The following is a 21,138-nucleotide window of genomic DNA, read 5'->3' on the forward strand; positions in this document are numbered from 1 at the left end:
AATAATTACCGATATCATAGTGGACGTCGCATATTTGACAGATTTTTTCTGAAATTTCAATTACATTAAATTACAATTACAAGGGGGTTGCCTCAATTTAAAAATAAGAATAGGTGTAATTTAAGTTTTTCTGGAAAAATTAAAATATATGAAGCAAAATAATAGTCGGTGCAAATTTTCCCGGTTCTCAAGCTTGTCACAGGTATAATGCCATCATGAGGATACTCAGACATACGTTCAACATTTAATTACACTGTAAGATGAATTCAAAATCAGAAAAAAAGATATTCTAATGGTGGAAATATCACCATGAAGAAACGGATAAATGTGTATATACATTGTTGAACGAGTGTATCAGCTATATCCTAGGACTAGCTTAAATTATTAACTTAAATTTTTCAGTGCATGTTGAAGGGGATATTAAAATAACAATAATTTTTAAGACCACACCGGCTAATCAATCAAACAAAACATAAAATAGTAAAGAGAGAAACGAGGACAATAGCTTTTTTCACTGACTGTTATTGTCCTCGTTTTCTCTCTCCTTCGTGATTTTGTCAAACAAACGGAACTATATGCATGCTACCACTAATACTTCTGTTACTGCTACTACTAATACTATTACTAGGGCTAAGAGTATTAAGAACATGTATTCAAGATACGTTGAGGACCAATTTAAGGTGAATTGAAATACACTATGCATATGTAGGCGGTTAAAGGGATGTATCAGTATTATCTTAATAACAGCTTTAGGTATTATTTTAGGGTATGTTGAGGGTTAATTTGAACTAATAAAAATGCACTGTTTGGATACTATTACTGATACTAGTAAGTGTTACTACTGTCATTAGTACTGCTGTTTCTATGCTAATGGTATTAATGTGGAACTTCCAGGAACTGCTCTGGAAAATGTTGGGCTAAATCCAAAAGTTATGCGCATGAACATTATCAAAAGGGGTTACCAGCAATATCTCACAAGTGGGTTAGACTATAAAAGAACAATATATAAAAGTGAGGGCACTATAGAACTAATTTAAAACATGCTATGTATATATGGTTTATCAAAGGGGTGCACAAGAAATAATTTAAAAATGCCTTAGGGTACTAAACTGAACTCTCAGGACCACCAATACTACTACCAATTTTGCCACTACTACTACTGCTATTGAACTAATTCAAAATAGTTTAAGTGCGTCAAGACTGTAAAAAAAAATAATGTAAAAGTAATTACAGTAAATGTATGTTGCTTCAACACTAAATCAAAAGGCACTATGTACATACTGATTGTTTTTAAGACCTCTCATCAGAATCTCAAGAGCGACTCGGAGTATTCAGTTGAAATTTTCACAGCTACAACTATTACTATTTTTGCTCTTACTTTCGAAGATTTGCCTAATAAACTTTAAAAATTCTTTCATTGCTAATGAAATTGGAGCTTATCCTTTGCTCCTTTCTAAGCGGTGACGTCAGAAAGTTGGCCTACGGCAAAAAAATCAGCTTTTGAACGAAGACAGATAGAATTTTTTTTCGACGGCAATCGATGGCTCTTGATGAGCTGATCAAAGTTTTTGACATCCATTTTTTAGTACAAAAATTCCTTCATGAGGTATACCAGTTTGAAAGTTTCAAGGGGTTAACAACTTCAGTAGTAAGGTACACACTGAAACGAAATCTAGGTCGATACAAATCGTGAGACATATAGAGGACTTGTAAGCAACAGTCGGCTGTTAGGTAATCATCACCTTCGGCAATGAGGGGTTAGCAAATTTTGCTAGTTGGTGTATCTATTATTTGTTTCCAGTGTATTTGATGGTAAAGCCAATTTGGTTCCAGTGGTAAGATATGTAGGGGACTTGTAAGTAATAATCTGCTGTTAGGCTACAGTCAACTTCAGCGATGAGGGATTTGCAACTATGCTAGTTGGTGTACCCATTTATTTTTTCCCGTTGAACTTGATGCCTATCACGGGAGAGGGACTTGTAAGTAAGAATCTGTTCACTTTGGGCTATGTGCAAATTGGTGCACATTGTATTCGATTTCTTTAAATCCGACAGAATTAAATGTTTACGCAACGGGTACAAACGATAACGGAAAATAATGAGGTAGTTTCGTAATAATTAGTGTCACCTATGGTATTTTAATCCTGAAAGTTACAGATAGCTTTATAATATCAACTGGATTATATAAGATATTGTTCCAACTTTTCCTCCGTCACGATATCTGCGATTGAAAAGGATAAAGTTCAACTGGCTGCAAAGTCAATTTAGTCCCTTCTTTCGATATTATTTGTAGTTGTTGTTTTTTCAACACTGAGGAATAGCCTTTGGTCATGTGATAACTGCATGCGTTCTTGTTTGAACATACCATTTTAAAAACTTCGATAGGCTGACAACTTCATCATTTCACCAATAGTGAACAAACAAGCACAATCAAGAATGTAAAACAATGAGATAGTTTCATAATAATTAATAGAATGTCATCTATGATATTTTGATCCTGAAAAGTTAGGGATAGCTTTATAATACCAACTAGATTATATATGATATTGTTCCGAGTTTTCATCCGTCACGATGTCTACGATTGAAAAGCATGAAGTTCAAATAGCTGCAAAGTCAATTTAGTATTCTGAGGAATAGCCTTTGATCATCAGATTACTGATCGATAGCGAAGAAACAAAACCAAAGTGTGGCTCTCACAACACTTTAGTCGGCAAAGCTGGACAAAGGTTGCCGCAAAACTTCACGTTGCCCGGGGTAGAATGGACAACTTACTACATATCTTAGGAGTATATAGTATATACAACTGAAAAAAAGTTAAAAAACTAATAGCGTCAAGAAATCTGTCATGGAAAAAATTGTCATTACAAAATAAATTTTTCTAAAATAAAAGATCGTGACTAACATTTGTTTGCTCTCTCATTTCATATTCCAAAAATTGTATAGCCGAATTATCGTTAAAAGTATATACAATGTCTTTTTATAGCTTAAAAACGTTGGAAAAAATTTGTAAGTTAAAAACAAATTAAGAATCAAAAATATATGAGCTCTGCTTCAAGGGCTAACTTTGGAAATCATCCAAAGGCCTGCTTATTCTCTCTGTAGTTTTGATATTCTTCTTTGAAGGTTCAAATTCAAATAATAATGGATAAAATTTTTGAAAAAATCATTGGCTTATCATAAGTCCACCAGTAAGTGATTAGTTAATATTGCTCTGAAACAAAAGGGTTAAATTGTCAGAATTAAATATAAAACGCATAGTCTTGGCCAAGCAAACAATTTACATCCTTGTTTTGGTAAATTACATCTGAAATTTCCACTTACATTCGATCAGCGAAGCCTACTAAATCGTATACTGGAAATAATTAACTGAACTACGGAGAGACCATAATCATCTACCACAAATGCCTGGAAGTATTTTACATGTACCTGTGTCCATGGGGGAAAAAGGTAAGGATATTCCTCAGGCAATGAAAATAAAATGTTCAGAACAATTATGCCTATGGTGAACTTTATGCTTTGATGGAATACTTAGAGTAGTTAAAATATGGTACAGTAAGTTATCGTGTAGTAAAATTTATGGAATACTAAAATGTTGGTTCAGTTGGATGAAAAAACTGGTTAATTAAACCAGGAAATACCAGGAAATAACTGGTTAATTAAGAGTACACTGTCCTCCTACAGTGCACGAATAGGCAGGTGTCTGTGTTGTAAATATTGAAAGAACTAATAAAAATAAACTAAATATTTGCATACCCTTACCCATTCCTTAAATACTGCTGATTCAACCCATAGACCAGAAGCGTGCACAACGTATTTTATTGTGCTCGACGTCCCTCTTAAAGGCTCTGGGTGGTTTTGTCCTCTCCATAGACATAGCTGTTTGACTTTTAGAATAATTGAATAAGGTTCTCTTTCAAAATGATTATCAAATATTTTCCAGAAAAGAGATACAAAAAGGCTTTTAATGGAGCTGGCAGCCCACTTTTTATCATCATTCTCAACACGTCCTAAAAGTTTCAACATAATAACCTCAGTCGTATTTAAGATATATATCATAATATATTAAATAAGTAATTATTAAGATCTTATATATTAAGATATTGTTTGATAAACGGTATGCACTTAGTGCCTTCTGCTTAAGTGTAGATTACCCTTCAAAATTCTTCAGTCTTACCTTAATCCTTGGAGGAATAGCTAATCCACCTTTTGACTAGTTTTAACAAGATAAAAATCTCAAAATTTCAAATAGGGTTAGGCAGAGGGGACATTTAAAAAGACCAAGATGGAGAGTGATTACCCTCGAATCTCTGCTAAAGATTTCCTCAACATACCTTTAAGGGTTTAACTTCATATCTTCAGCTGTTACTTAAATATTACAGGTATTCCCTTTTCACAAGCAGCAAGCACATAATGGTTTTTTTCGGAATCCCTCTCAATTTTGTTTTAGCGTTCCAACATTCACTATTTTTCAATAAAACACCTTATATGATAATAATGGACAACTTTTATAATGTACTTCTCCGTGGACGGGGGATTAAAGACCCTGGGGGTGGAGTTCTTTAGCCTTTAGACTGTTTTGAGCAAAATTGCTAACTCAAAGTTTTGATTGGATGTATTTGGAGGTAAAAAGGGTTCTTAGGAAGGGAAGGGGGTAAACTGTTCTCCGACTAATTTTGACTTTTAAAAGGAGCACCACGACTTTGAATTTCTAATTGAATAAGCCCCGTGCAAAGTTTGAGCAACGACCCCTTCCATATGAAGTGCCTCTGGATAAAAATAATAACAGTCCTTTGAAGACTTGTGGCCCTATGTAATAGGTAATGCTAGAGTGCTACTTAATGATATCTGTAGTCAGTTCTTCCTTTGTTTTTCTAATTATAGTATTGTTGCCAGTTGGGTTATATAAAGAATTATATTTAGAAGTTTAATATTTTTAAGTATTCTTTTTACTACAATAATTCCACAAGCATCTCGAGCTTGGCATCGTTTTATTTCTAAACCTTTAAAATGAAGTTAGCTTCTTTTTTCCAATTGGCAATTCACTTTTTTCCAGATGTCCTGTAGTTTTTCGTTAAACTATAGCATTGACTTGGGTTTTTTTTGTGGGTTTAAGCCAAAATTCGTGAATATAAAATATATCTATCTTTACTTTAATACACGAATTCAGCAGCAATGATCTCAATTTTCACCAATTGAGCAACCTTTGCAATTCAATATTGAATAGACTCAGCAACACGGATAAGCATGCTTTCCGTCTTCTTTTCCGTCTACGGAAAACTCTGCTTTCCGTCTAGCCCCATACGGTTGACAAAAAAGGACAATCTGTCATCCTTCATCCGCAGAGCGTGGCCTAGCCATCTCATCCTTTCTTTCATTAGAGCCCTAGAAAGCGGGATTGAACCACATTTTTTCGTACAACCTACTGTTTTAAATACGGTCAGTCAGCCAGGTACCCAGAACATCTAGTAAATTTTCATCTACTTTTCAGAGCACCCATGCTTCAGAGCCGTATTTGACAATTGTCATCACTGTAGCTTCCAATATTCTAATCTTGGTGTGGAGACTTATCTTTATATTCTTCCAAACTTTTTTTAACTGTGAAAAAAACACGCTGAGCCTTATCTATTCTACTTTTAACATCTTCACTGCTCCCACCGTCTTTACTAATAATACTACCAAGGTAAGTGAAGCTACCTACCTGATCAATCTTTTCGTTACCCAACATCACCTTTTCATATTCACTTATTCCTAGCCTTAGTGACTTAGTCTTCTTCACATTAATTTTCAAGCCTATTCTAGCTCCCTCAACTTACAAAACCTCTAGAATGTCATTCATTTTACTCACACTTTCATCTAATATGCTTAAATCATCAGCATATTCTAAGTCCAGGAGTATTTTTCCTCCCCATTTGATTCGATGGTCTCCAGTTGCTTTTCCTGTGCTCCTTAAAACAAAATCCATCAAAATGATCCATACAAAGGGGATAGAACACAACCCTGCTTAACTCCTGATTTAATACAAAGTCAGTTGCTAACCTCATTTCCTACCTTAACCGCAGCAGTATTATTCTCGTACATAGCACAAATCACTTTGATTTATTTTTTTGGTATACCAAACAAGGATAAGACCTTTGCTAACGCTCTTCTATCAACAGAATCGAAAGCTTGCCCATAATCAATAAAACTGAGGACCAAAGGTGTTTGACAACGAAGGGTCTTCTCAATTATTAACTTAAGAGTGAAAACTTGGTCGAAACCTCCTCTACCTTTTCGACAACCGTACTGTTCTTCCTTTAAAACTTTGTCTACAGAAGTTTTCAGTCTAAAATGTATCATATTACTCAGTAATTTGCTACCTACAGAGACCACACTAATGCCTCGATAATTAGGACACTCATTCTTGTCATCTTTCTTATACAGCGGTTGGATTAAGGTTTTCCTAAAATCATTAGGTACTTCCCCTTTTTCAAAAATTAAATTTAAGTTGATATTTCCATATGGCATTTTCAAATACAAAACCATAATAATTATTTCTGCAAGAAACCTCTGCTGATTTTGCCCCCTCGTTCAGGTCGTCAGCAGTTTATAGCATACTATAACAATTCCTTTTGTAAGTTTTGAAAGGTCCAATACCAACACCTTTAATTTCTGACAAATTGAAGTTTAATTCGAAAAATTTAATAAATTCAACCATAATCAGACAATAGAAAACCGGCTCAATAGAAACCAAAACTCAAAAAAATGGAATATTGATACCAATAGCTACATCAAAAGAATTGCATTTTAATGCTGATTTTAAAAATATAAATTTCATCAAGTTTAGTCTTAGGCATCAAAAGTTACGAGCCTGAGAAAATTTGCGTTATTTTAGAAAATAGGAGGAAACACCCCCTAAAAAGAATAGAATCTTAACGAAAACTATACCATCAGATTCAGCGTACCAGAGAACCCTACTGTAGAAGTTTCAAGCTCCTATCTACAAAAATGTGGAATTTTGTATTTTTTGCCAGAAGGCAGATCACAGATGCGTTTTTTTTTTCCGGGGGTAATCGTATTGACTCAGTTGTCCTAGAATGTTGCGAAAGGGCTCATTCTAACAGAAATTGAAAGTTCTAGTGTCCTTTTCAAGTGACCGAAAAAATTGGAGGGCACCTAGGCCCCCTCCCACGCTAATTATTTTCCCAAATTCAACGGATCAAAATTCTGAGATAGCCATTTTCTTCAGCGTAGTCGAAAAACCCTATAACTATGTCTTTGGAGACGACTTACTCCTCCACAGTCCCCGTGGGAGGGGCTACAAGTTACAAACTTTAACCAGTGCTTACATATAGTAATGGTTATTGGGAAGTGTACAGGCGTTTTCAGGAGGATTTTTTTGGTTGCGAGAGGGGTTGAGAAGAGGAGGATATATTGGGGGAACTTTCCATCGAGGAATTTGTTATGTTGGAAGAAAATTTCCTCGAAGGGAGCGCAGGATTTACTAACATTATTAGGAAGTAAGTAAGCAGCATTAAACCTTAAAAAGACAGAAATTATTACCCAAATGAGGGGCTCACCTCCTCCTAATACCTCGCACTTTACGCTTAAGTATTTTTAGTAATGTCGACTAATTATTCTACGGCAATTGTGATTCAGGGGTCATTCTTAATAAATTGGGACAAAATTTAAGATTTAGTGTAAAGAGAGAGGTACTGACGAGGGGGCGAACCCTCTCATATGTGTAATAAAAACATGAGAGTAAAAAATTCTTTACGTAAGCTAATTTATAAGTTACGTATATCTTTTACTAATAAAAAGATTCGTAAAAAATTAAAAGTTCTAGTTGTCTTTTTAATTAACTAAAAAATTGGAGGACAACTAGGCTTCCTCCCCCGCTCTTTTTTCTCAAATCATTCGATCAAAATTATGAGAAAGCCATTTAGCCAAAAAAAAAAAAAAATGCAAATTTCGTTTTAATTATTCCTCTGCGGAGAGCCAAAATCAAAACATGCATTGATTCAAAAACGTCCAGAAATTAAATAAAAAAACAAGTTTTTTCAACTAAAAGTAAGGAGCGACATTAAAACTTAAAACGAACAGAAATTACTTCGTATATGAAAGGGGCTGCTTCCTCATCAACGCCAAGCTCTTTACGCTAAAGTTTTTTACTGTTTTAAAAAGAAGAGTTGAGAGGAAGAGTCAAACTTTAGCGTAAAGAGCGGAACGTTGATGAGGAAGCAGCCCAAGTGACAGTCAAATTTCTTTTCATCATTATTTTGAAGACAAAATTTCAGTCACTATCTGTATTTTGATTGCATTTAACTTTACTATTACTATTTGCATTTATCCTATTACAATTTGCATTTAACTTAACTATTAACTATTACATTTAGCTTCAACTATAAAGCATTGAGTCATTAGAAAACTTCTAGTTATAACTTACAACCAACGAAGCAATCTATATATTTGATGAGACAATAATTTGAATTGACGGAGCCGTAAATGACTCACCAACTGCTATCTTTTGCATTTGAAACAAATGGATTTAAAAGAAGAAAAATTTGATAAATTTGAAAAATTTGAGGCTAATGAAGCTAAAATTAAGTACAGCAGTATTTACTTCGAAAAAAAAACAGAATTACTTCAAAAAAACTTGTTTGTGATTAAATTATTTCTAATAATCTAAATTTAGAAGTTCTTTCCTATAGGAATGGGAAGACCCATGCCCATGTGTGCCTATTTTAAATTTTAGCATACTATTAATTTTGTTTACCCTGATTTTAAGCCAGTGAAAACAACAAAACAAGTTTTTGAATTTGTTATTTCGTTTTGTCCACTTACTTGAAATCAGCTCCAATTTCATACTTTTTTTACAATTATATTTTCATGTTCGGGTCAAAATCTAATATTTCAAAGTTTTAGCTTCTTAATTTATGTTTTCAATTTATACATAAATAGAACTAAACCACTCTGAATGAATGAATGGAAAAATAAACTTAATCTAAAGGTCATAAGAGTTTAAAATGAATTATGAACACTATAAACTTCCAAAATAAGAATAAGTAATTTAAAATAGTGCTTTTAGATCGTAAGTTTTACTTTAATTTTATGATAAAGGACGATACTCCAAAATTGTGAAACAGAAAAAAAACCGATTGAAATTAGGGATTAAACATCAAATGATATTTATTTAGGCCGTATACCTGAATCCTTCTCGTCTGTCGTTTGCACCTCAATATGAGATTGTAGCTTTGCAAGTTCCTGTTGTTGCCTTTCTGCAAATAAGCACATTAGGCCTAGTAGTAGTAGTAGTACTAATAAATAATGAGTCGTCGATTCTTCTTGATGTTTCTCAACTATATATTGCGTCCCCTAAAAGCAAATGGTTCAAATTATTATGCAAAAAAAGGAACAAATTCATGTTTAGTATTACCACAGTTATTTACAGAACTCAAAGAAACTTGAAAAACTCCTCCAAGTTTTGAGAAGAAATAGGCTTTTCAACGACTTGTGAAACTTAGGAGGGATAAGCAAGAGCTGTGTAAAATATTCTAATAAATTTTCAGTTTTCTAGAATACTTTACTGGCAAACATAGCACTGAATGTACCATTTAAATAAATTTCAACAAACTAATAATTTCTATTGTGCCCTTGAAGAAAAGGCAAGATTTATGAGATAATCCCTCAATCAGCTATGGTCTCTGGCTTAGAATTACCCAACGTGGTGATCCACTATTTTTCCAATATACCTTGCTAGGCGTAGGAGAATATAATTCTAAGCAAGTAAGTAAATAATTTACCATATTTTGCTTTGGTTTGGGCGGATTTGGCTTTATGTGCAAATTATTGATAAGGCCCAAGAATAATACAAACCAACCCCATTATGACTCGCTGCTTGCATAATTGTGATAGTAGCATTTACCGCATTTGAAATCAATATTAAAAGCTGCACGGAGTGCTATATTCAAATTTCAGCTAGCAAAATAATCTAGAAAGCTTAAAATTAACCAATTTTATTAGAAATTTACACAAGGACTTCTTTTCTTCATAGAGAGCAACTTACAGACATGTATAGGTTAACTGTGAGTTTGGTCCTTTTTTGGTTGAGAAGTGGCTTGTAACTTCAATCCATTCTGAGATGGGGGCCGGTGGAGAACAAGAACTTTTCACTGATTCAATGCATCTCACGCTCGTAAGTCAAAACGCAATCTGATCCGAGACTGCTACCCACATCTTCAACAGCTGATCAAGCAACGACTTTCATATATACATATATATATGTATATATATATATATATATATATATATATATATATATATATATATATATATATATATATATATATATATATATATATATATATATATATATAATGAAAAGAGAAATCACCAATTCAACAGCACAAACCCATTAAAAAAAAAAGAAGACAGAAGGAGAAAAGGAAGACTGTTACATTAGTGATTAATATAGACCAGCACTTGAAAGAGGCCTTAACCCTACTCATCCATACAATCACATAGGTCAAACAGCATAGCCATACACAATCAACCATAAAGATAATCCATGAACAGGCAGTCGTGTCGTCAATAGGTATAAGTCGTCATTTGCCAAACAATAAAAACAGTAAAGATAAATAATTCAGAGGCAACAACCCAACACAAGGGCTCATCAGGAGAAGACACACCTGCCTATAGGGTTGCGGCATATTCAATCCTCTACCCAGGCAAGTGACGTGCCTACCATAAATTACCTATGGTATCCCCGTGTTGTGTATGACCCCAAAAATATGTGCCTATGAAAAAACAAGCAAATGTAGAACAACCAAGTAACACCAAAACAAGCTTATCCTACCTTAGTTCTGGCTCTCATGTATTTAAGTTACCAATTCACAATCTATATTAAAACTAAACAATTATTCAAAGTTTTTCACTATGTAAAAATTTCTCTATTAATGTAAATGTAGCCAAGATAAAAATAAAGGAAATCAATGTAAAATAAGACCATCTGAAACGACAATATATGCAAAATCCTCCGGAAATCCACTGTCAAAAATTAGGGACACGCCAAACTCGTAACAAGGAAAATCAAAATTAACCAAAGATATCTCTAAGTATTTCCAGATAATTATTTTGGTATTTATTTAAAAGTTCGTTATAATGAAAACAAAATTTTTTAAATTGCCAAGTTAATTTATTTGCAGAAAACCTCTTAAAACCAATTTTTGGCTTAAGATTTTACACCTTTTTTTAAAATCAATATAATTACTACAAATCCATGCATATATATATATATATATATATATATATATATATATATATATATATATATATATATATATATATATATATATATATATACATATATATATAGATACATATATATATATATATATATATATATATATATATATATATCATGAAAAGAGAAATCACCAATGCAACAGCACAAAAAAAAAGAGACAGAAGGAGAAAAGGAAGACTCTTTTCCTAAATTAGTGATTAATATAGACCAGCATTTGAATGAGGCCTTAACCCTACTCATTCATACAATCACATAGGTCAAACAGCATAGCCATACACAATCAACCATAAAGAATAATCCATGGACGGGCAGCCATGTCGTCAATAAGTATAAGTCGTCATTTACCAAACAATAGAAAAAATAATATAGACGAATAATTCAGAGACAATAACCCAACACAAGGGCTCATCAGGAGAATACACTGGAATATATAGGGTTTCGCCACTTTGAATTCTTTAACTTACCCAGCACAGTGTTGTGGCTACCACAGAATATCCATGGCATCCCCGTGTCAGGTATCACCCCCAAAATACATGCATATGAAAGAAAAAAAAACAGCAAATGTAAAACAACCAAGTAAAACCAAAACAAGCTTATCCTGTTAATATATCCCTCTTTTTAACAACAATAGGTAAACTAAATATTATAAATTTTATCAATTAACACATTGCAAAAAACCTGAATGAACTAAACAATTATAGAATTCATCTTTACCATGTGGCTAATTTTTAAAAAAAAATCCGCTCAATTAGAAACACAATTCAAAATAAATGGTGCTGCGACAACAATTCTCGAACCTCCGAAATTAGTTGAAAATTTCTTTAAGTATTTCTAGATAATTCTTTTGATATTTATTTAAAAGTTCGTTATAATGAACACTAAATTTTTTTAAATTGCCAAGTTAATTTATTTGCAGAAATACCTCTTGATATCAATTTTTGGCTTAAGATTTTACATCTATTTTTAAAATCAATATAATTACTACAAATCCTTGCATAACGAAGTAACTGTGAGAAAAACGCTGAATATGTGATATTTGAGTGTATATTACTTTTAGGGAATGGGAAACTAATCACTTCAAAATCAAAATCATCCGTTTTATTATACATTTTGAAACTTAATTTATTATTATCACAAATATTAATATTTAAATCTAAGAAATGATCTTCATGACCAGCGCCATGACTAGGCTCAAGAATAAGCTCTGATGGATATATATTTTTAGAAATATCAATGAAATCCTTACAATTTAAAACCAAAATATCATCTAAATATCTTTTATTATTTGACAAAACATGTTTTAAATTAATTGGATTATTCTTATCCATCATATATTTATATTCTAGTTGACTTAAAAAAAAGTCAGCTATAAATGGGCTGGCATTCCCCCCCATGGGAATTCCCACAATTTGCTTGTACAAATCACCCCCAAATCTTATATAAGTATTGATAGCTCCCTCTCAATTTATTTACATTCCAGTACAACATTTTGCTATTAAGCAATCTAGGTGTATCTTCCACATCCTTGGCAATTTTATGTATGGCCGCCACTTTACACATCCTTAGTTCATATTTTAATGCTTTCTCCGCTTTCTTTACATTCCTCTTGTTTTCCAATGATCTATCACTCAGATAATCCTTGTAGAAGTGCTTTCTCCTCTCTGTTAAACGTAAAGCTTTTTCACTTCTAGCATCATCATCATATATTCACTATAGCATCAAAATTGTAGCAATCTTTAGCCGTTATTGTTTTCCTTTTCTACGCCAAATTTACCCAGGCTAGGATACCATCTAACTAAATTTCTACCGAACTGGGCCTAAAAATCTCCTTTTAAAAACATCGAACCTTGAACATTTAGATATAAAATGAGCAATTCGTATTCTATTATTGATACCTCCCCAGTCTAAATAAGGCTTAGCAGCTTCCTTATTCATCAGGAGTCCTACTCCCTGTATATGTGCCCCATCCTTCCTGCCTGAGTAAATAAAGTTTGTGTCCCCTAATTTCCTTCCCCTGGGATATGAACTTCAGAAACTCCTAGTAAGTCCAATTATCTTTTCGAATCGTCTAAATTCGTCAGTCAATACGTCTCCAAAATGTCCTGTCGATGATTTAAGCATCATATATGAAAGTGTGAGCAAAATGAATGAACTTTTAATAGTTTTGCGAGTTCAGGATGTTAGAATAGATTTGAAAATTAATATTAAGAAGACTAAGTCACTAAGGATAGGAATAAGTGAAGATGAAAAGGTGATTTTGGATAACGATGATAGATGGTAACGGGATGATAGATCAGGTAGACAACTTCACTTACCTTGGTATTATTTTTAGTAAGGATTGTGGGAGCAGTAAAGATGCTAAAAGTAGAATAGCCAAGGCTCAGGGTGTTTTTTCATAGTTGAAAGAAGTTCGAAAAAATAGGGAAATAAGTCTGCAAACCAGGATTAGAATATTGGAAACTACAGAGATGACAGCGGTTAAATATGGTTCAAAAGCATGGGCACTTTGAAAAGTGAATGAAGATTTGGTAGAAGTTTTCCAGAGAAATTGCCAGCAGATCTTTCTGGGTACCCGGCTGATTACCCATATTTCAAATATTAGGTTGTAAGAAAAGTGTGATTTAACCCCACTTTCTTGGGCTATAATGAGAGAAAGGTTGAGATGGCTAGGGCACGTTGTGGAGATGAAAGAAAACAGATTCCAAATATTTTCCTTTTCAGCAAACCATCTAGGGCTAAACGGAAACCAGGTCATCCACGGTTGGGGTGAGAGGGTGTCATAAAGAAAGATCTATGTGAAATGTGAATTTCCTGGGAGGGTATAAAGAGGGAGGCTTTAAGTAGATTGGGATGGAGGAAGAGAGTGCGTAGCTGTTGGTCTCAGGTGGCTTGGTGCTGTGATGAGTTGTTATTAGTAGTAGCAGTGGTTAAGATACAAAAATAGATTTTAATTTATAATCAGATTGAATTATTTTTCATTTTTTAAACCTCTACTTTCTGTTTTTCAGAAATGATAAAGCTTATTCCAGTGAAGTTTAGACACCACAAAAGGTTATTCAGAAATGATAAAGCCGATTTCATGAAGTTTAGAAGCCCTAAAAGGTAATTCAGAAATGGTAAAGCTTATTTCAGTGAAGTTTAGAAACCATAAAAAGCTATTGAGAAATGATAAAGCCGATTTCATGAAGCTTAAAAACCATAAAAGGCTATTCAGAAATGATTAAGCCAATTACATGAAGTTTAGAAACCGCAAAAGACTATTCAGAAATGAAAAAGCTTATCTCAGTGAAATTTAGACGCTCATAAAAATTTCGTTTAGTCCGTATAAACCATTTTCGATGTTTCCAAGAAAAGGAAAAAAAGGCCTTAGGGCAGGTAACCAAAAAGGTAGAATTATATATAAACGCTAATATGTTTAATGTTATATAGTATGACTAAACGGTTATTGTGATTGGAAATAACATTATTCGGTCTTAATCGAAGCGAACTTGGTTGTTTTTAGGAAAAATTAACGGAAGTTGGCCCTAATAAAAAAAATAAAACAAAATAAAAAATTACTGTGTTTTCTTTTGACCCGCCAGCTGGGTTGTCAATTGTCATAGTGGCCTTGTTCAAATATTCTGGTTCAGCTGCTAACAGAATTTTGTCAGTCTGGTCTTGCAACGCATCCATGGTAATAGGAGTTTCTACCATGTCTTGATGTTCTACATTAGATGTTTCAGGAACCCTGGCGTCTTGAAGAATTTCAGAGGCAACAACTGTTTCATTGAAGTTTTCCTGTGGGCTTGCTGTTACATAACAGTTAACTGAATGAAGTGGTATTTCAGAAGATGAATGAGGAAAAATATTGAGCGAGGTAGGAGCTTTCTCCAGTTCAATCAATCTATCAGTATTTACATAGGAGTCACATCCAACCCGGTTTCGATTTTCTGCTGAAACATTGGTATCCTCGACTGCATTTTTCTCTGTATTTGCAGCTAGAAAGGGGTTGGCAGCCACAATTGCAACAACATTCTCAAGTTTTTTTTTCCAATTTTGTCCAATCGAGATAATGACTTCTCAAGAAGTTCTGCTTTAAACTGAAATACAGAAATAACCCTTAAAGAAAGTAATTTAGACTAATTTAAAATAAGGAAATCCCTGAATAAGAGTAAATATACAATCAATATAGCGTGTGATATAATATCAGTACAGATATTAAACATGTCTACTATTAGCCTACAAAATAGTTGTTAGAAATCTGCACATATTCGTTTTTTGGAGGGGGAGGGAGAGAATCAAGTAATTTGATAATTTTACCAGGAGTGGAAAAATATGATTTCAGAATCAGCCCATTCCCCAAAAACACCCCCCCCCCTTCCAACCAGACTGCGTATGTGCCTGAATTGAAACGCATGATTTTTATTTTCAGTTTAAGAGTATGTTGACAAAAGCTGTTTAAAACAGCCTTTTTTTTTTATTTAAGTGAAAACAACTAGAAACCAACTTAAATCCTTTGAGTTCCCTGCAAGGATTTCCAAGAAATCCATTCCAGAAAATCCCTCAATTTAGTCATTTAGCCAGTCTGTTCAAAAAATTTGATGTAGTTTTACTGCATTAGCTTGATTTTCTCTTTGGATCAGATTCATCAGTTTAATCATATATAAACTTAAAAAAAAATAAAATAAATGTCACGTAAATTTATTTCTTATTCATGAAAATCCTTCTTCCGAGTAAGTCCTATCCATATATCTCTTTGTTTCTTTAAAAACTGTTTTTATGAAAAAAATTACAAATTTAAAAAATATAATTCTCGCTGTTTATTAAAAGATGGCACAAGCAATGCTTCATGTACGAAATTTTATATATATTAGCGAGAATTTATTGTTTATAGTCTAAGATTTTGGTGGATGATTATTAACTATTGGGGAAAAACTTTATATTGGTTTTGAAAATGTGCAGATTTCGTGCAAGACTACACCAGGAATTCTAGTGTACTGCTTTATGCAATTAACGCTGTGACCAAGACGAATCCAAGCAGCTAGGGAAAAAAGCATTGAAAAAGCATCTGAATTTAATGATAAATGAAAAGGAAGAACAAAAAAATTTGCGTATAAAATACTTGCAAAAACGACAATTACAGCGAGTCAACATCAAAAGTGAAAAAAAGAACCATGCAGTTACGGGTTGTCAAAAGGGTGTTATTCAGGAATGACTAAGTATTTTAATTTGGAACTTTCAGGAAATCATAAGCCAAATGATCAATTGACAAAAAAGTTACAACTTTATCAAAAGCTAGTACAACTTTAAAGAAATTACAAGTAAATTCATCAATTCTCTCAGAGCGTTTTAACTCATTGAAATAGGTAAAAAAAAGCAAGGAAATTTATTTTTAATCTTCTGGTAAAAAATAAATAAAACAACAACACAAAGACGGGATTTCGCTATAAGAACCCCCAGGGTAATTGTTAAAAGAATTTTTGTCTTATTAAGTTGTAATTATTACAAATTGACAGTCTTTTTAGAGCAAATTAGCCTGGGTGCCACATTTTAAACTCCCCTGATTATTTCAAAGGCTTCGAGCGATCTTCCACTTTTCTAGTTTACTTGAATCAAAAGACTCAACTTTTCAGGTTTGAAGTTTACTAAATAAGTTGTAATTCTACACCTAAAGAATTGAAGATGATTGGTTTAAATTTAAGGTCCTTGATTTTTATTCCATTGATTGGAATCGTCGTATCAGGAAAACTCTAGCAAAAAAAATTGTACACATGAATACTTAAAGAGAGCAATTGCCTTTTGTTTATTGAAATTTGATTAACATAATATATTTACATATAAATCATTTGGTAAGATCCAAATCTAATCAACTCAACAAAAAAAAAATTAAGTTAGCCCTATTTTTCCCCTTTTTTATTAAACTATGTTTTTAATTAGAGCGTAATTTTAATCCAAATGTGAAACCCTCATTTGAGTTAATATAATATTTAACACAAGTCCATTTCTTTACTGTATTTTAGTCCTTAAATCAAAGTCCTTAACTTAACTTTTAAATTTAAAAGTGTCACAGTCATCTTTTGTCGCAAAACAGTGTTGCTATCTTTATCTGCCTTTATCTATCTTTATCTTTTTATGCTTTTGATTGATTTTGCATTTTCTATTCAATGAGTAATTGGCTTTAAATCAGTTCTAAATTTCAACATCGTTAAATTAGTTCTAGATCGAAAAAAGATGAGAGATTAAAAATTCGGGGTGACATTAAAAAGCTGATCCAAGTTAGATTTTCAAGAATTTGCAAAAGAAATATGATTTTTTATTGTAAAGACATAACAAGCAGTAATTTTTATTTTAATGTACTTGCACTTTTTTTTTATTTTAAAGCCAATTGTGAAGCATTTTAAAATAATCCAACTAGAAACCAAAAACAATATCTTACAATTGAAGAACAGATCTAACAATATCTTACGATTGATTAATTGAAGAACCAACTTGTACAATATTGGACTTAACTTGTGAAGATCTACTGAACGTATTAGGGTATCCCTAAAAACCTATCTGATGATTCGTTAATGAAAGAGCTCAACTTAAATTAATACAGAAAAAAAACAGATATGAAAAGCGGACTAGTTGTATTTCAGCTCGTACGTATTTAGCAGACTGGTGCCAACAAAATTTCATAAAGCTAAAAACATATTTAATAATTTAAATTAATAACATTTGATGGATAATGTCAATTACTAATTAAAAGCAAAATTTGTTTACTTACAGCTGTGTCACCCTGCAGCACCTTCTCAGCATCTGTAACTGTATTTATTAAATTTACGAAAATGCCATTACTACTTTCAAAAAATTATGCTCATGATTCAATTAACAAGGGAAGGAAAATGAACTGAAGAATTTTAATAGTAAAAGAAAATCCAAAGATGGGGAGGAGGGGTGCTTACCAATTTGACTACAGAACATGTGCAGCACACCATAAATAGATTGCTAAGTATCAGAAAAACATCCAAATCAGGATAAGAGGGGAAAAGGTAGGACAGGCGAGACCTAGATTAAAAAGAGAATATATCGAACGAAAAATGAAAAATGTCCATCAGTTCTTAGTGCCCAGAAAGGCTAAAGCGATGTATTTGGCCTTTTTATTATTTAGAATTTTTTTTTTCAGCTAGCAAAAGAAAATTCAGCTTCTATCAAAAGGTAACTAAAAGGTAGAGGGAGTAAACCATAAACTTAATCTGATTTTACTTTTCTTTCTGATGTTTGGAGTAAAAGATCCCAGAAACACTTTCTTAAAATTACCCTCCCTTTTCTGAAAATCATAGACAACAATATTAACTGTCTTAACGAAGAGCTTTGTGCGAACCATGTATACAATAGAGTAGGCACTAGGACTAAGTATAGAACAGGTAGTTGTAAAAACTGGGGAAGGATACGATTAAAAAACCAAATTTCTATAGCCTTTTTTAAGGATCGAAAGTGATTAGGAATAGCCATCCCTTCTCCTGTACCCTTTTATGCTACTGAATTTGCCACCTGATTCTTTTTTTTTGCTATAAAACAAAGGAAGACGATTTTACTCACTGCTTCCATGTATTCCAGGAACCACTTTGGTGGAGTATTTGGAAGAGCAGAGTTTCCAAACGCTGCCTGCATTGTTCCACATGTATCTCCGGCCTCTGTCTTTTGCGTGTCAACAACACGTAGCAAATTAGCTTGGTATGTGCTATCTCAGAGCTTTTCAGCTTGGAATCAGATCTAAAAATAAGCAATAAAAAAAAAATATCGATATACAAATGTGACGGATTTGAAATGAATTCTTCTGAATTTAAAAGATTGATTTTGTGGTTTTCCAAGCAAAATCTATACTCGTATAGGCTATATTAATAGTAAAATTCAAATAAAGATGATGGAATGAATTGGCAAGAGTGGATATTTTTGGGAGGAGCTTCAGTTTAATTTGAACGCGTGATTTCGCAAACTTCATAACAATCCGAAATTTCAGCCTTCGAGGAATTAATCTAACGGAAGTTGGAAGCGGTCGAAATAACATACAAGGCTATTTTCTAAACTTCAAACGTTTTAGACAATTGGAAGAATTTTTATATAAAAACGAATCTATTTCCCTTCCTTTTTTTAACAAAAGTGAGTTAGTATTATGATTTACGGTGAAATGCTCGTATCTAATTCATATTTTCAGCATATAGTGAGTAAAAATGCAAATAATAATGATTAAAACAATGAAATAATGAAAATTAGTGAAAACATCTTCCTTTTGCCTCTTTTATGGCCCATAGTTTTTTTTTTGTTCTTCAGAATTTGGCTAAGTGGAGTACTTAAAAATCTTGGTTGGTCTTGCCCATTAAAGATTTTTTTGTTACTACAACCATTTAGTGAAACCATACCTCTAGGGTTCACCCCTCCTACTGTTTTCCCATTCTATTCTTAATTTTTTAGGCATTTTTACAAAACAAGCATCAAAGTAATCCGAATTCAATATAATTCCACCTGGTTTTCTGAATAATGGTGAATATGTTGAAAAAGCACAAGCAAATATATAGACATCTATCTTTTGGATGACATTTGAAGACTCTGTAGTATCAACTGAATGAACCTTTGCATGACCTTCATTTGAACCACTGTTCTGGGTCGTTGGCAAGACACTGGTATCACCAACTGAGTCTGATAAAAATTTTACTAAGGGGACTAGCTTTTGTGCAGCTTACTCTCAAGAATTAGATGAACATTCATCCGCTCTAAAGTGTGATGAGTGTAAGCGATGGCTGTGCATAGTTTCTGAAGCTGACAGCCGACGAATACGAACTTCTTACAAAAATGACTAACAAAGTAGGTTGTGAATGGCAATGCACAATGCAAAGTTTGTGATTCAGACAGGTCTGCATTTAGCTCAAGTGTTGAGAAGGTGATTGACAATTCGCTACGTAAGCTACGCAAAGATTTAAAAGTGGACTTAAAAGAGTCATTAGCAGATTTCTCCAACGATGTGAAAGAGATTCAGTTTCAGCTATCCTCAAAATGCAGTACCCAAGACGTGCGTAATATTGTTCATGAAACTATATCAAGTACAAACCCCAGTTTTGCCGCAGAAGTGAGGAAGGTAATCAGATCTGAACAGGACAGGGAGAAACGTCGATTGAATATCATAGTGTATGGTATTGTTCCAGCAAATGATGAAACTGATATAATTACGCATATTATTCGCTCATCTTATGATTTAGACCCTGGACCTATCACAAACGTCAGAAGGCTAAATGCTTCAACCAGTAGACCCAGTACCACGTCCCAGCCTGCCCTACTCCTTTTCTCGGTCTCTTGGTGGGATATCAAGAAGAAGATTCTTCAGATCTCTAAACAACGAAAGGAGTGTCCATTTTCATAGTGATTTTTCTAGAGATGGTAGGGAACTTAGGAAAAGACTTGTTGAAGAAGTGAAGATTAGAAGTGAGGCTGGTGAGACCGGTTTGGTTATTTGTGACTTGTCGATTGTTTGAAAAAACGATGCCCTGGGCGCTCGACGCCCACCTGAGGCTTCCCAAGACATGGAACAATAGTTTCGACTCTTGCCATTGTAAATAGTTCAAAGTCTTTGAGTTCTAGTGTTGTTAGTGATGTAACTTTGTCTAGTTATCCATCTTGTGTCTCTCCTGCCGATAGTGGTTTGTTGTCTGAATTAAGTTGCTCTTACCACACTGCAGTATCCATGAATGCATATGTGGGACCACACTCAGCGGAGCCGCTGATTGAAGGAAGTGAAACGCATCCCCAATGCAGCGAGGCATTAAGTAATCCAGGAAGAAAGAGAAGATTCTTGAAAGAGATGTATTCAAATCTGGACTGTATTACAAATAAACTGCCAGAGGT

At 33.3% G+C, this 21,138-nt stretch overlaps 1 protein-coding gene across 2 annotated transcripts in view; it reads right to left on the reverse strand.

Annotated features, from left to right (window-relative positions):
* Positions 1-19,018, reverse strand: part of LOC136026108 (uncharacterized) — a 41,221-nt gene extending 22,203 nt beyond the window's left edge. Inside the window, exons 1-3 of one of the 2 annotated variants that reach the window (XM_065702389.1) lie at positions 18,841-19,018; positions 14,839-15,359; positions 9,182-9,350 (exon numbers count right to left, since the gene is read on the reverse strand). In XM_065702389.1, the coding sequence (XP_065558461.1) occupies positions 9,182-9,350; positions 14,839-14,973 (304 nt within the window). In that variant the 5' untranslated portion in view covers positions 14,974-15,359; positions 18,841-19,018. The remainder of the gene's footprint in view (positions 1-9,181; positions 9,351-14,838; positions 15,360-18,840) is intronic. The other variant, XM_065702390.1, reaches the window with a different exon arrangement.
* Positions 19,019-21,138: the final 2,120 nt, after the last annotated feature.

Source organism: Artemia franciscana, chromosome 4 (genome assembly GCF_032884065.1).
Source record: "Artemia franciscana chromosome 4, ASM3288406v1, whole genome shotgun sequence".
Lineage (NCBI taxonomy): Eukaryota > Metazoa > Arthropoda > Branchiopoda > Anostraca > Artemiidae > Artemia > Artemia franciscana.